This window comes from Mustela lutreola, chromosome 7, assembly GCF_030435805.1.
Source record: "Mustela lutreola isolate mMusLut2 chromosome 7, mMusLut2.pri, whole genome shotgun sequence".
In the NCBI taxonomy this organism is placed as follows: Eukaryota; Metazoa; Chordata; class Mammalia; order Carnivora; family Mustelidae; genus Mustela; species Mustela lutreola.
In genome coordinates this window covers 79,354,922-79,372,591 of record NC_081296.1, presented here as the reverse complement: position 1 = coordinate 79,372,591, position 17,670 = coordinate 79,354,922, and the positions used below count along the sequence as shown (strand labels likewise).

The following is a 17,670-nucleotide window of genomic DNA, read 5'->3' as shown; positions in this document are numbered from 1 at the left end:
GCAGTCTAGAAAAGAAGGAAACAAAAGCATATGGAGCAAAACCAAAATATTAGAAATTATTTCAAATATATCAGTTATCAAAACATACTAAAAAAGAAATTATTGGATTGAAGCAAAATTTTAAAATCTTGCTATGTATTGATTTAGAGACAAACTTAAAAGAAAACAGCCCAGAAATGTGAGCAGATAGGATGGGATTTTCCTGCTGCCTCTCTGTGCAAAGACCAAAGCCTCCTCTTCACTTGCTAACCCCACCACACCCACCAGAGAGATCCCAAAGAATGTCAGTTCTGTGGAAGAAGCTGTCAAAGTTGGGAGAACACCTAGTTAGCAAACTAAGGTAATACCTGCAAAGAACTATGAAAGAAAAGACAGACATTAAAGCATTTAATAGGAGAGAAAATAGAAAACTGGGAGAGAGGAAATACCAAGAATAAATTGAGACTTACAGAAAAGGATGAAAGTAAAATTGAGCAAATTTCACATCTTGATAGAGCACAGGATATAAACAAGTGTGAGCCTCTACACACTCATCAGTGGTCCCCCAAATATAAATTCTTTCACAACTGGGAATGCATTAAGAGCTATTGAAAGCACACATTGCTAATGCCTCTAAAAACCCATTAAGAGAGGTTGAGAAACCATCATCAAAATTGTGTATAATCATACTCTGCATAAGAAATCAAGTGCAAATTTGAATCAAGGGAGACTTCAACTGTTTTGTTTATGAACATCACATTTATTTACTAGAGGGACAATTTTAGTATCCTATTAAATGAAGTGTATCACAAAAAGCAATCTTGGAATCATACCCACACATATAAATATCTTAATCATTTTAATAGTTTATCTTTTAAATGCATGCTTTAGTGCATTGTTTCCTAGATTAAAGTGTTCTTTTGTCTTAGATATTCCCCTAGGAATTATGTATAGAGGTCTAACATCCTAACAAAAGATACCCACTACATAACCTAATTTACAGCTCAAGGAACTAGGACAAGAATGAAGTAGTCCAAGGTCTAGAGAAGGAAGGAAATAACAAAAGTTACAGCAGAAATAGCAAAACAATAGAAAAAGTCACAAATTAAGAGCTGTTTTTTTTTGTTTATTTGTTTGTTTGTTTAGAGAAATAAAGTCCATGTAAGCTGGGGGTGGGGGTGGTTTGGAAGGGCAGATGGAGAGGGAGAAAGAGAATCTTAAGTAAACTCCATGCTCAGCCCAGAGCCCAAGAAGGAGCTAAGTCTCACTACCCTGAGATTATGACCTGAGGTGAGATCAGTGGTTGGGGGCTTAAAGGACTGAGCCATGAAGCTGCCCCTAAGAGTTATTTTTCTGAAAAGAACACATAGAAAAAAGTTCTATGATACTGGTTTTGGGAATGATCAATGATCATTGAAAAGCACAGGGAAGAGAAGCAAAAATTAGCATGGGGCACTACCTCAAACTAAAAAGTTCAGTAAATGGAGGAAACAATCCACAGCATCAAAAGTCATCTTACAGAGTTGGAGAAAATATTTGCAAACCACATATATGATAAGGGGCTAGTATCCAAACTGTATAGGGAACTCCCACAACAATAACTTAAAAAAATAACACTAATAAGCCAATTAAAAATGGTCCAAGGACTAGAATAGACAGTTACCTAAAGAAGATATTCAAATGGCCAACAAGTATGTGAGAAAATATTTAATATCACTAATTATAAGAAAAATGCAAATCAAAGTTCCAGTGAAATATCACCTCACACAGTCATGCAGGTATGTGAAAATGGACCAATCCATTAAATATTTCAGTATTTAAAATGTTGGTACTAGCCACAACTTACAAAGGTGGCAGAAACAAGTACATACTATAAACATGTGTAATTTTCTTGTTCCTTTTTAGTAATGACAATCTTAATGTATTTGCCACTACATTTACAATAAATTCTCTAATAACATCCATATTGTATACATTAAAATATATAGCTATTATCAAAATCACAAAATATTCTCAGGGAAGTATTCTTAAGGATGTAAAAGAGATTGGAACACTTGTACACTTTTGGAAGCAATGCACAGTGTTCTAACCATGGAAAACAGTATAGACGTTCTTCAAAAAGTGGAATACTATTCAGCCTAAAAAGAAAAAAAGGAAAACTTGCAATTTGCAAGCACATGGATGAATCTTGAAGACATTATGCTAACTGAAATAAGCCAGTCACAGTAAGACATATGGTGCACGATTCCACTTAAATTGGCATTAAAGTAGTCAAATTCATAGAATCAAAGAGTGAACCAAAGAAGAAGTTGTCATGGGCTCTAGGGATGGAGTGATTTGGAGTTACTGATCCATGAGCAAGATGAAAGAATAGAGAGTTGCTGTACAACATTGCACCCATTCCAACAATCATGTACTGTACACTTAAAGATTTAAGAGGCTTTATCTCATGTTAGGTATTCTTTACATGTTACAAATTAAATAAAAAAAAAAAAAGAGAGACATGGCAGATCTCACCTATTAGAATGGCCAAAATCTAAAACACTAATACCAACAAAATGCTGGTGTCAAAAACTTAGAAATAGACCAGATCAATCCAGTGAATATCACCAAAGTAGTAATAAGTAAAAATGTCATGTCCACACACCAAAAAGACAGCTCATGAACTGGGAGCACTCAAACCAAAACATGGAATGAAGCTCAGGGATATATTGTTAGAAAGCAGCTTATATAAGTGAGGAGACATTGAATGTCTATTATTCACAGTTATTAGTTATAATATCAGAATTGCTATAAATGATATCAGATATCGTTCAGTGGGTACTTCATATCAAACTTGGAAAATAGTTCAAATTTTGATTTGATTTCCAGAAGCATAGCAAAAAATGATGCAGGTCAAGATAGTCTGGCAAATAAACTAAAATAAACTTTATTTGTAGGACTACACTGATTTTGTCTGCTCAGGGAGGGAAATTTCAAGGCTGATCTGTTTTTTGGTTTGTCTGTCTGTCTGTTTGTTTGTTTTGTTTTGTTGTTGTTTTAGCACAGGAAGGATGTCCAGCAACAGGAAACCTTCTTGGCTGACAGGAATACACAGTGGTACCTCAACATTGGAACACAAATTTAGTAGGCTCTTACACAACTAAACAGATTTCTACCATATGATCTAGCCATGACAATTCTTGGTGTTTACCCAAATGGCTAGAAAACTGTGTACATAAAAACTTGCACACAAATATTTATAGCAGTCTTATTCATAATTGCCAAAATATGGAAGAAAGGAAGATGACCTTCAGTAGAAGAAAAGGTAAAAAAAAAAAAAAAAGAAAAAGAAAAAGAAAAAAAAAACAGGTAAAGGATGGTATATCCAGATAAAGGAGTCTTCTTTTTTTTTTTAAAGTTGTATTTTTAAATTTTTTTATTTAAACCCAATTGAATTATCATATACTGTATTATTAGTTTTGGAGGTAGAATTCAGTGATTCATCAGTTGCATACAACACCAAGTATTCCTTACATCAAGTGCCATCCTTAATGCCCATCATTCAGTTTCCCCAGTCTACGATGCAGCCCCCTACAGCAACCCTCAGTTTGTTTCCTATAATTAGGAGTCTCTTAGAGGTTGCCTCCTTCTGTTTTCCTCTTATTTTATTTTCCCTTCTCTTTGCTATGTTCATATGTTTATTTCTTAAATTCCACATATGACTGAAATCATTGGTATTTGTCTTTCTCTGAGTTATTTCACTTAGCATCATGCCTTCTAATTCCAACCATGTCATTGCAAATGGCAAGATTTCATTCTTTTTGATGACTAATATTCCATGGTGTGTGTGTGTGTGTGTGTATTTGATATATGTATATATCTCACATCTTCTTTATCCTTTCATCTGGACGGTTTCCATAGTTTGGCTATTGTGGACCTTGCTGCTATAAATAGTGGGGTGCAGGCGCCCCTACAAATCACCATGTTTGTATCTTTTGGATAAATACCTAGTAATGCAATTGCTAAGTCATAGGGTAGCTCTGTTTTTAACTTTTTGAGGAAACTCCATACTGTTTTCCAGAATGGCTGCAACAGTTTGCATTCCCACCAAGAACGTAAGAGGGTACCCCTTTCTCCACATCCCTGCCAACATCTGTTGTTTCCTGAATTGTTCATTTTAACCATTCTGACTGGTGTGAGGTGATATCTCATTGTGGTTTTGATTTGTATTTTCCTGATGCTGAGTGATGTTAAGCATTTTTTCATGTGTCTGTTGGCTATTTGTATTTCTTCTTTGGAGAAATGTCTGTTCATTCTTTTGCCCATTTCTTTTTTATTTTGGGGGTTGTTGAGTTTGAAAAATTCTTTATAGATCAGACAAAAAGTCTTATTCAGTGCTTAAAAGAAATGAGTTATCAAGCAATGGGTAGCCATGGAGGTATCTTACATGCATATTTCTAAGTGAAAGAAGCCAATCCGAAAAAGAATACATTCTCTTTGATATCTAGTATGTGACATTATTGAAAAAGAAAAAGTATGGAGACAGTAAAAAAAATCAGTGGTTTCCAGGAGATAGAGGGAGGAACTGAAGCACTTCATTAAGGAATGAGAGTTTAACACTTGAGCAAAAATCAAAAAGCTTAGTAACACACAGATTTGGGGGAAATTATTTATGTTCTCCTCTCAGGTCCTCAAAGACCAACATCCAGTTTCCTGCTGGGTTAAGAAAGTGATCATTGCTTCTTATAATGGGCTATGGATGCATGGCTCTTCTGTGACTTATAAATTTTCTCATTCAGTCCAGTTATTTTACTTCCCTTCACACCACTAGCTTCAACACATGCACACACACACACACACACACACACACACACACACGTACCAATTTTGGCAACACCATTTTCCTCAATTATTCAAAATTATGTGTTATTTCATTTCCCTAACTCTTACCAGATGTCACAGCCCACACTGAGGTGCTTCCACACTAGGCCAAGTTTTCTAGTCTTCCATACAAGTTTGCCTTTCTCTGTATACAACACATTTTCTAAAATTGGTTGGCCTCACTGTCTGCTATTAGCTTCTTTTCTGTTTCTCTTTTTGTTTGTCACTTTCTGCCTTTTGGGATGTCTTTACTATCTTATTAATAGAGTTTTAAACAAATCAAGAGAAAAGCATATATAATTAATACCATGAATTGTTTTGAAAAGCTTCAGTTTAAGTAATTCAACACCCACCATGAGGTGGAATCTTACAAACCTGAGATCAAGAGTTGCTGTTTGGGGTGACTGGGTGGCTCAGTCCATTAGGCATCTGTCTTTGGCTCAGGTCATGGGCCACATCTGGGCCCCTGCTCAGTGGAGACTCTACTACTCCCTCTGCCCCTTCCCACCCTGTGCTTTTGCACACACACTCTCTCTCTCTCTCTCCCCCTTTCCCACAAAAATATATAAATAAATTCTTTAAAACATTTTTTGTTTCTTCCATTCTTCCAGCTTACCAGGGTAGCAGCTCCAGCTATACACTGCTCTGGCAATAAAAAGAGTGCCAGCTATCTCTTAGAACTGTGGTGTTGGGGAAAAGGTGAAATTCAAGAGCTTTCACTCTAGAATTTTTGGAAACAAATTATCTACAGTGCTTAATTCACAATGTACACAGTATTGTCAATTGTATAAGTTAAAAAAAAAATTTAAAAAAGAGTTGTAGGTCTAGCAACTAAGCCAGCCAGGCACCCATAGTTTACCACATTTATCCAAATATCTGAGGAAGATTCTTATATACCCTTTTGAATTGTTTAAGACACATTTTGACATGGATTTACATTTATAGAGGTTTGAAAAATTTTGTATTTTAAGCCAATTAAATAGAAAACTAATATAAATAAAGAAAATATAACTTATATAAGGAAATCTAATATTAATATTCTTATAACTCATTCATAAAATCTACCAATAAAGAGATAATAATTTTAAAAAGATTGCAGGCACCTGTTGGGCACACTCAGTTAAGCAACTGGCTCTTGGTTTCAGCTTAGGTCTTGATCTTAGGGTCATGAGATCTGGCCCCCTGTTGTGCTCTAGTGTGAGCACAGAGTCCACTTCAGATTCTCTCTCCTTCTCTACTCACCCCCCAACTCTCCCTCTCTCTCTAAGATAAATTAAAAAATACTTAAAAGTATTTTAAGAATAAAGAAGATTGCAACAATATTGGCAAATTCTGGCAGTGCAATACAGACATTGCTTTTTCATTATCTTTTACATGACTTCTCTGACTCTCATGCATATTCCCAATCCCGTGATTTACGGCTCTCTATGAGAGGTTGAAAAATAGGAGTTAGAGAAATCCATAGGATTTCCCTCCCAGTGTCTTCCTTTTATATTGTTAGGAAACCTCAGTGCAAGATCATTTTCTCTCACCATATTTCCTGGGCACTGAGAACAATCTCACTTGAGTTGTTACTGTAAGAAAGCTAACTGATCTAAGGGAGGAGTCCTAGAAGACTGAGGAATAAGAGGTCTTAACTTCTTCAGGTCCCAGGAGTTCAGCTAAATAGCTATCAAACCACTCTGAACACCTGCAAACCCAACTGGAGATCAAAGAAAAGGATAGCTGTAACTCTATTACAGATAGAAAAGCCACCACTTTCTGCAAGGTAGGAGGTCCAAAGAAGTGAATCCATCTATCCAGTCTATCTGGGAAGATAGACTGCAGGGGGAGGGGGCCTCTGTCAACCATCTCCCAGCAAGGGAGAGCAGCGGAGCACAAAATTGGAATTTGTAGAAGTCTGCTCTGGTGAAGGACTTTGGTCAGGCAGCTGAGTTGGGCGGGGGCGGGGGGGGGACAGTGGTAGAACACTCACTGGGTGGGACAGTGTGGTCTCAGGATCCTCATGGTCACAGGAAACCTGAGGGTTCCTGAGTGTGGCAGAGTTCATAGGTATTGGAGTGGAGAAGCCGGCTGCAAAGGATGAGCCCAGGAGTGGGCTCTCAGCTCAGGGTTACCATACACTGTGATCCACAGCAAAGTCAAGCCACTGTTCTTCAAGCAGCATCCCAACAAATGGCTAAACCTGCAAGACCCCCTTTTTTCCCCCATGAGGAGTGGTGTGAGAGCATACTGCAGGAGTCTGCTGGGTTTGGAGGCTCAAAATGGGGTGGTGTGCCTGAGGTAGAAATGCTAGGTCACAGGCTGGGTGAACACAGAGTGCAGATAGAGACCAGGGAAACAGGAGTGAGGGACTGCTTTTTCCTGAGGGCACACTGAGAAGTGGGGCTCCAAGCTTTTGGCTCTGAGGTTGAAGATTGGGAGGCTGCCATTTCCATTTTCATCCTCTAAAGCTGCTAAGAAAGACTTTAGGGACCAAAAGCCATATAGGAAACCTGAACAGATTACTTATCCTGGCTCCAGGCAAGGGCAGTGCAATTCTGCCTTGGGCAAAGACATTTGAGAATCAACACAACAGGCCCCTCCCACAGAAGATCAGCAAGAATATCCGGTGAAGACCAAGATTATTGATCAATGACTCCAGCTCTAGGGGAATACAGCACATGGAGCACATGTTTTTTTCCCCGTGATTCTTTAATCTATCAACTTTTAAAAAATTTTTCTTTGCTTTTTTCTTTTTTTAAAATTTTTCTTCTTTTCTGTTTCAACCAGCTTCTCATTTTATCAACTTCTTTTTTAAAATCTTTTAAAATTTTAGTCACATTCTATACATTCATGTATTTAATCTCATATGTGTGTATGCATATATATATATATAAAATTTTCTTTCTTTCTTTCTCTCTTTCTTTCTTTCTTTCTCTCTTTCTTTCTTTAGAATTTTGAGATGCAGTTTCTTCTAACAGACCAAAATCCACCCCAAATCTGGTGTATGGCTCTGTTCTATTCATTCACCTGATCATATTCTTTTTTTTCCCTCCATTTTAAAAATTGTTTTGTTAATCTTTCTTAATCTTCATCTTTATAGTTAAATTATATCACTTCAATGTACTCAATTTATTTTTGTATTTATAAGTCTTCCTTCCTTTGTAATTTTGACATGTAATTTCCTCTTACAAACTGATGAAAATACTCTCAGAAGATAGTGTTCCATTCATTTGTCTGTTTATATCCCTTTTGTTGCTGTTGTTTCTTTCTCCTTTTTTTTGTCTTTCAATTCCCCTTTTTACAGTTACATTCTATCCTTTCATTGTATTTAATTTTATTTTTGTACATATATAAGTTTTTCTTTCTTTATAATTCTGAGATCTGGTTTTCTAAAAAACAGACCAAAACGACACAGAATCCAGTGTATTGCTCTATTCTGTTCAGCTGTCTGATTATATTGTTCTACTTTCTTTCTTTTTTTCCAGTTTTGGGTTTCTTCTGATTTGTTTAGTGTATATGTTTCTAGGGTCATTGTTGCCATTTTAGTATTTTGCTCTCTCATAATCTATTATTCTCTGGACAGGATGAAAAGACAGAAAAACTCACCTCAAAAAAGAGAAAAAGAGGCAGTACTGACTGCCAGGGACCAAGTCAATATGGACATTAGTAAGAATTCAGAACTGAGTTCAGAATAATAATTATAAAGATACTAGCTGGGCTTGGAAAAAGCATAGAAGACAGTAAAGAATCCCTTTCTGTAGAAATAAAAGAAATAAAAGCTAACCAAGTCAAAATAAAAAGGGCTATTAATCAGATACAATCACAAATGGAGGTTCTAATGGCTAGGTTAAATGGAGCAGAAGAGAGAATTTATGATATGTAAGATGAAATGATGGAGAATAAAGAATCTGAGAAAAAAGAGAGATAAACAGTTACTGGATCATGAGGGGAGGAATTTGAAAGACAAGTGATACCAAAAGTGAAACAATATTAGAATAAGTGGGATCCCAGAAGAAGAGGAAAGAGAGAAGGGCAGAAGGTATATTTGGAGCAAATTATAGTGCAGACCTTCCCTAACCTGGGGGAAGGAAACAGGCATCAAAGTCCAGGAGGCACAGAGAACACCCCTCAAAATCAATAAAAATAGATCAATGCCCCGACATAAAATAGTGAAACTCACAAATCTCAGAGATAAAGAGGAAATCCTGAAAGCAGCTTGAGGCAAGAGGTCTATAACCTACAAGGGTTGAAACATTAGATTGTCAGTAGACCTATTCATGATACCTGGCAGGCCATAAAGGATTGGCATGATATATTTAGGGTGCTAAATGAGAAAAATATGCAACCAAGAATACTTTATCCAGCTAGGATCTTATTCAAAATAGAAAGCACAGTAAAAAGTTTCCAGGACAAACAGAAACTAGAAGAATTTGTGATCACCAAACTAGCCCTACAAAAAATATTGAAAGCGGTCCTCTAAGCAAATAGAGAGCCTAAAAGTAACATAGACCTTTGTTACCTAAAAGTAACATAGACAATATACAGTAACAGTCACCTCACAGGCAATACAACGGCAGCAAATTAATATCTTTCAATAGTTACACTGTATGTAAATGGGCCAAATGTCCCAATCAAAGACACAGGGTATCAGATTAGATAAAAAAAAAAAATCAAGACTCATTGATATGCTTTCTGCAAGAGACTAATTTTAGACTCAAAGACACCACCAGATTGAAAGTGAGGGGATGGAAAACCCCTCACAAAAGAAAGCTTAGTGGACATCAAAAGAAAGCTAGAGGGTGGTGCCTGGTGGCTCAGTGGGTTAAGCCTCTGCCTTCAGCTTGGGTCATGATTTCAGGGTCCTGGGATTGACTCCTGCATGGTCCCTCTGCTCAGGAGAGGGCCTGTTTCCCCTTCCCCCTCTGCCTGCCTCTCTGCCTACTTCTGATCTCTCTCTCTCTCTCTCTCTCTCTCTGTCTAATAAATAAATAAAATCTTTAAAAAAAAGAGAGAAAGAAAGCTGGGTAGCAATCCTATCAGACAAATTAGATTTTAAACCAAAGACTGTAATAAGAGATGAGGAAGGACACTATATCATAATTAAAAGATCTACCCAATAAGAAGATCAAGCATTTGTAAGTATTTATGCTTCTAAAATGGGATCAGTCAATTATATAAGCCAATTAATAACAAAATCAGAGACACATCGACAATAATACAATAATAGTAGGAGACTTTACCAACCTCCTCACTGCAATGGACAGATCATCTAAGCAAATGATTAACAAGAAAGTCAGGGCTTTGATTGACAAACTGGAACAGACAGTCTTCAAGATATATTCAGAACATTCATCTCAAAACAACAGAATACACATTTCTCTCTAGTGCACATGGAATATTCTGCAGAAGAGATCACATACTGGGTCACAAATCATGTCTCAGCCAGCACCAAAGGATTGGGATCATTCCCTGCATATTTTCAGACCACAATGCTTTGAAACTGGAACTCAATCACAAGAATAAAGTTGGAAAGAATTCAAATACATGGAGGCTAAAGAGCATCCTACTAAAGAATGAATGGGTCAAACAGGAAACTAAAGAACTAAAAAAAAATCATAGAAACAAAAATGAAAACACAACAAAATTTTTTGGATACAGCAAGGGCAGTCCAGGAAGAAAGAATATAGCACTACAAGCCTTTCTCAAGAAACAAGAAAGGTCTCAAATACACAACCTAACCCTACACCTAAAGAAGCTGAAGAAAGAACAACAAATATACCTTAAGCCCAGCAGGAGAAGAGAAATAATAAAGAGTAGAGTAGAAATCAATAAAATAGAAACCAAAAGAACAGATCAACAAAAGTAGGAGCTGTTCTTTGAAAGAACAACATTGATAAACCCCTGGCCAGACTTATCCAAAAGAAAAGAGAAAGGACTCAAATAAATAAAATCATGAGTGAAAGAGAAGAGATCACAACCAACACTGAAGAAATACAAACAATTATAAAAGCATATGAGCAACTATATGCCAAAAAGTTAGACAATCTGCCAGAAATGGATGCATTCCTAGAGTCATATAAACTACCAAAACTGAACCAGGAAGAAATAAAAAACCTGAATGGACCCATAGCCAGCAAGGAAATTGAAGCAGTAATCAAATATCTTCCAATACACAAGAGCCCAAGGCCAGATGGCTTCCCAGGAGAATTCTACTGAACATTTAAAGAGGAATTAATCCCTATTCTTCTGAAGCTTTTTCAAAAAATTGAAATGGAAGGAAAACTTCCAAACTTAAAAAAAAAATAAGACTGACTGACTGATTTTTATTTTTATTTTTTTTTCAGTGTCACTACTTTTATCCAGCATAGCACTGAAAAGCCAGTCTCACCAAACTCTTTTTATGAGGCCAGACTTACCTTGATCCCCAAACTGGACAAATACCCCAACAAAAATAATTATAGATCAATATCTCTGATGAACATGGATGCAAAAATTATCACCAAAGTACTAGGAAATAAAACCTAATAGTACATTAAAAGGATTATTCACCATGACAAAGGGGGATTTATTCCTGGGTTGCAAGGTTGGTTCAGCATCCACAAATAAATCAATGTGATACATTACCTAAATAAAATAAGGACAAGAACCATCTGACCTCTCAAGAGATGCAGTAAAAGCATTTCACAAAGTACAGTATCTTTTCTTGATTAAAACTCTTTTATCAAGGGATAGAGAGTATATATCTCAATACCATAAAAGCCATCTATGAAAAACTCACAGCAAATATCATTCTCAGTGTGGGAAAACTGAGAGCTCTTCCGCTAAGGTCAGGCACACAACAGTATCTATCACCATTGCTATTTATCACCACTATCACCACTACTGTTCAAGATAGTACTAGAAGTCCTAGCCTCAGCAGTTAGACAACAAAAAAGAAGTAAAAAGCATCCAAATCAGCAAAGAAATCAAACTCTCACTCTTTGCAGATGACATGATACTCTATGCAGAAATCCCAAAGATGTCACCCCAAATGCTAAAAATCATACAGCAATTCAGTTAAGTGGCAGGATATAAAATCAATGCGCAGAAATCAGTTGCATTGCTATACACTAACAATGAGGCAGAAGAAAGAGAAATTAAGAAGTTGATCTCATTTACAATTGCACCCCAAACTGTAAGATACCTAAGAATAAACCTAACCAAAGATGCAAAGGATCTGTACTCAGAACACGATAGAATACTCATAAAAGAAATTTAAGAAGACACAAAGAAATGGAAAAACAGTCCATGCTCATCGATTGGAAGAACAATTACTGTTAAAATGCCTGTGCTACCTAGAGCAATCTACACATTCAAACCAATCCCTAACAAAATACCATCAACTTTCTTCTCAGAGCTGGAACAAAAAATCTTAAAATTCATATGGAATGAGAAAAGATCCCAAATAGTTAAAGGAATGTTGAAAAAGAAAACCAAAGCTGGGGGCATCACAATTCCTGACCTCCACCTCTATTACAAAGTTGTAATCATTAAGACTGTATGATACAGGCACAAAAATAGACACATAGATCAACAGAACAGAATAGAGAACCCAGAAATGGACCCTCAACTCAATGTTCAACTAATATCCAATGGAAAACAGAGTCTCTTCAATAACTGGTGTTGGGAAAATTGAACAGCCACATGCAAAAGAATGAACCCAGACCATTTTCTTCTACCATACACACACACAAAAAAAGACTCAATATGGATGAAAGACCTAAAAGTAGGCAACAATACATCAAAATCATTGAGGGGAACATAGGCAGCAACCTCCTTGACCTTGGCTGCAGCAACTTCTTGCTAGACATGTCTCTAAAGGCAAGAGAAACAAAGACAAAAATGAACTATTGGGACTTTATCAAGATAAAAACCTTTTGCACAGCATAGCAAACAGTCAACAAAACCAAAAGACAAACAACAGAATGGGAGAAGTTATTTGTAAGTGACATATCAGATAAAGAGTTTGTATCCAAAAATCTATAAAGAGCTTATAAAATTCAACACCCAAAGAAAAATAATCCAGTCAAGAAATGGGCAGAAGACATGAACAGACATTTCTGCAAAGAAGACATGCAGTTGGCCAACAGACAAATGAAAAAGTGCTCAACATCACTGGGCAATAGGGAAATAACAAATCAAAACCACAATGAGATACCACCTCACACCAGTCAGAATGGCTAAAATTAACAAGTCAGAAAACAACAGATGTTCGTGAGGATGCAGACAAAGGGGAAACCTCCTACAGTGATGGGAATGCAAGCTGATGTAGCCACTTATAAAACAGCATGGAGGTTCCTCAAAAAGTTGAAAATAGGACTACCCTATAACCCAATAATTGCACTACTGGTATTTACTCCAAAGACACAAATATAGTGATCCAAAAGGGCACTTGCACCCAAATGTTTATAGCAGCAATGTCCAGTAGCCAAACTATGAAAAGAGTCCATTGACCAATGATTGTATAAAGAAGATGTGGTGTGTGTGCGTGTTTGTGTGCGCGCGTGTGCGTGCACACGCAATGGAATATTATACAGCCAGCAAAAATTGAATCTTGACATTTACAAAAATGAAACTTGAGGGTATTATGCTAAGTGAAATAAGTCAATCAGAAAAGGTCGATAATCATATGATCTTGCTGATATGAAGAATTTAAGAAACAAGGCAGAGGATCATCAGGGAAGAGAAATAAAAATGAAAGAAGATGAAATCAGAAAGGGAGACAAACATAAAAGACTCTTAATCACAGGAAAAAAACTGAGGATTGTTGGAGGGCAGGGAGGTAAGAAGATGGGGTAAATTGGTGATGGACATTTGGGAGGGTATGTGTTCTAATGAACACTGGGTATTATACAAGACTGATGACTCACAGACCTGTATCCCTGAAGCATATAATACTTTATATGTTAATTTTGAAAAAACCTCCACTCTGTATAAATGTGTTTGCACATACACATACACATATGTATGCATATACAGATACAGCTATATAAAATAAAATTCATTCTCAAAAAAAAGAAAGCCAACTGATCTATTTAATCAGTCAGAATATGAGCCATTTCTTCCATTCTGTTTCTGCACCTACCTCTGCATGTTGAATATCAGCCTGAGTCTGCCACCTCATTTACGAGAAAAGAAAGCAGGGCAGAAGTCTCTGGCCTCTCTTTCTCTTCCTTGGGTACATGTGTTCCTCCTTTTTTCTTACCTTCTATTCTTTCTTTACTAAACCTGGCTTGGGGCTAAAGTTCCCCATCACCCCTCATGCCATGCTCTGTCAGGAAGACACTGAGGAGATGCCATTGTGTCTCTTTAAAAGTATAATAGACACAACAACACACACCAGGGTGCCCTGAACAACACTGCAAGGATGACCACAAGACCACTTCATTGTTATGTGATTCTACTTTGAAATTACTTATGCTCTGGCTGGGGAACTCTTGGCATCAAACTGTTCTCAATGTCACTAAGGAACACCTGGGTTTGGGGAATGTTACTTCTGATTCCTATGCTCTAGTGGTTTGTATGATTTTTGTTCCAACCACACACTGAGGGACAAACAACCACAGATTGTTCTGGAATCAGAGTGGATCAGGCAGACATGCTCAGCACCCAGGCCCCTGTTCTGCTCAGAGTTTGTGCTCATCTCCCCCTGCAGTTCCTGTCACTGTGTCGTACATGGCACAATAGTACACAGCTGAATCTGAGGCTTGCACTGAGCCTTTCTCCAAGTGGAAGGATTTGGAATCTTTGTTGTAGGTGGCTTCAAATCCTTTGTTGCTTCCCTTCTCCTTGTCTCTCGAGGCTTTCAGGAGGAGCTCTAGGCCCTCTCCTGGATACTGGACATACCAGAAAAGGGCAGGGTACTGTGTTGATGAAAAAGTACAGTTTATAGTCAGGAAAGCCTCTTCAAAGAGAGTCACTAGGCCTTCCGTCTGAGTCACTGAGTCTCCATGAGTTTGTCCTGGGGAAAAAGAAAAGAGACTTGTGTCACCTTGACATAAAGCTCTTGGATAAAATTATAGTTAGAAATTTTACAGACACAATGGAAGAAAGAATCCAAGCTTTAAGAGGCATTGTACTTACCAAGCATTAAAAGTACCACAGTCACGAAGCCTGGAGAGCACCTCATCTCTGGAGTGTCACCTAAAAAATATTCTCATCCTTAACATGAAGAAATGTTGGAGTGACAGATGATCAATGGAAGCCCACATTTCACACAGGAAATGTGATTGTGGTAGGAAGCTGCACCACCTAGTGGACAGGGACTGAAATGCGTGCATGTTGGCCAGAATTCTCCCCAAGTCAGCCATCAGTCTCATCCCTGACTTGATGAGACATGTGTCAATCTTCACGTGGCTCTTGGAAGTCTGAACAACAGCAATCCTGACTTCTCAGGTCTGCTTTGTTCTTAAGACACTACCTGATGTGGAAGTTCCTTAACACAGCCTCCCAGGGCATTTCTTTAGCTGGAGGATAGCAATCTTCTAAAGCATCTTACTATAGTATCATACTTCATATTCTCATGTGCCCGTGTGGGCCAGCCTATAATTCATTGACTGCCAGGAAAGTTGTAGGAGTTGAATATGGAAAAAGTAACAGGAAGTCATGTCATTGCTGAGTGAGTCTGTGTTTTTGGCACTGTGCTCAAATATTTAGAACGATGACCATAATTTTTTAAGCACTCACTAAATATTTATTAAATTAAACAAATGAGGGTACCTGGGTGGCTCAGTGGGTTAAAGTCTCTGCCTTCAGCTCAGGTCATGATCTCAGGGTCCTGGGATTGAGCCCCGCATCAGGCTCTCTGCTCAGCAGGGAGCCTGCTTCCCCCTCTCTCTACCTGCCTCTCTGCCTATTTGTGATCTCTCTTTTTTTGTCAAATAAATAAATAAAATCTTTAAAAAAAATTAAACAAATGGCCTTTATTTAAAATATAGTATTTATGGTCCATGATGTCAGTGTTGGTTTGAGCCATTTTAAGTTGAAGAATTTCCCCTCAATTCTATATAATTTGCTGGGAGTTCTAATCAGAAATGGATTTGAATTTTGTCAAATGCTTTTTCTGTACCCATTGAGATATCTTCAAAAATTGTTCATCTGCTACTTGTCAATCTCTTTGGATATATTATTAATAATATGGATGAACCCTGAGACTATGTTAAATGAAATGTCACAAAATGACCAATACTGCAGAATTCCACTTCGATGAGGGATCTAAACTAGTCAAACTCATGGAAAGAGAAAGCAAAATGGAAGATTCCAGAGACTAGAGGGGTGGAGTAATGGAGAGTTATTGTGTAATGAGTACAGATGCTCATTTTTTCAAGATGAAAAGAACTCTGGAAATGGATGGTTGTGCTGGTCCAACAACAATGTAAATGTATTTCATACCAGTAGGCTCTACACCTAAAATCATTTTTCTGCATGTGGCTGTCCAATTTTCCCAACACCATTTGTTGAAGAGGCTGTCTTTTTTCCATTGGACATTCTTTCCTGCTTTGTTGAAAATTAGTTGTCCATAGAGTTGAGGGTCTATTTGGAGTGGAGTCTTTTGGGTTTTCCACATATAGTATCATATCATCTGCAAAGAGTGATAGAAATGAAATTGGACCATTTTTTTGCACCATGCCCAAAAATAGACTCAAAATGGATGAAAGATCTCCAAGTGAGAAAGGAATCCATCAAAATCCTTGAGGAGAACACAAGCACCAACCTCTTTGACCCCTGCCACAGCAATTTCTTCCTAGGAACATCACCAAAGGCAAGGGAAGCAAGGGCAAAAGTGAACTATTGGGACTTCATCAAGATCAAAAGCTTTTGCACAGCATAGCAAACAGTTAACAAAATCAAAAGACAACTGACAGAATGGGAGAAGATATTTGCAAATGACATATCAGATAAAGGGCTAGTGCCCAAAATCTATAAAGAGCGTATCAAACTCAACACCCAAAGAACAAATAATCCAATTAAGAAACGGGCAGAGGACATGAGCAGACATTTCTGCAAAGAAGACATCCAGATGGCCAACAGATGTATGAAAATGTGCTCCACATCACCCAGCATCAGGGAAATACAAATCAAAACCACAATGAGATACCACCTCACACCAGTCAGAATGGCTAAAATTAACAAGTCAGGAAATGACAAACGCTGGTGAGGATGCAGAGAAAGGGGAATGCTCCTACACTGTTGGTGGGAATGCAAGCTGGTGCAACCACTCTGGAAAACAGCATGGAGGTTCATCAAAAATTTGAAAAATAGAGCTACCTTACGACCCAGCAATTGCACTACTGGGTATTTACCCTAAAGATACAAATGTAGTGATCCAAAGGGGCACATGCACCTGAATGTTTATAGCAGCAATGTACACAATAGCCAAACTATGGAAAGAACCTAGATGTCCATCAACAGATGAATGGATCAAGAAGATGTGGTATATATACAGAATGGAATACTATGCAGCCATCAAAAGAAATGAAATCTTGCCATTTGCGACCACATAGATGGAACTAGAGGGTATTATGCTTAGTGAAATAAGTCAATCAGAGAAAGACAACTATCATATGATCTCCCTGATATGAGGAAGTGGAGATGCAACGTGGGGGGCTTGGGGGCTAGGAAAAGAATAAATGAAACAAGATGGGATCAGGAGGGAGACAAACCATAAGAGACTCTTAATGTCACAAAACAAACTGAGGGTGGCTAGGAGGAGGAGGGTAGAGAGAGGGTGGTGGGGTTATGGACATTGGGGAGGGTATGTGCTATGGTGAGTGCTGTGAAGTGTGTAAACCTGGCAATTCACAG

The 17,670-nt window shown here is 37.6% G+C and overlaps 1 gene segment (V, D, J or C); it reads right to left on the bottom strand.

Moving 5' to 3' along the window:
• Positions 1 to 12,207: 12,207 nt before the first annotated feature.
• LOC131836336 (T cell receptor alpha variable 9-2-like) lies at positions 12,208 to 15,043 on the bottom strand (the record flags this gene model as incomplete). The annotated part of the segment is given in 3 exon segments: positions 12,208 to 12,223; positions 14,542 to 14,827; positions 14,950 to 15,043. Coding segments are annotated over 3 exon segments (348 nt in total), but the record flags the coding sequence as incomplete, so codon positions are not given.
• Positions 15,044 to 17,670: the final 2,627 nt, after the last annotated feature.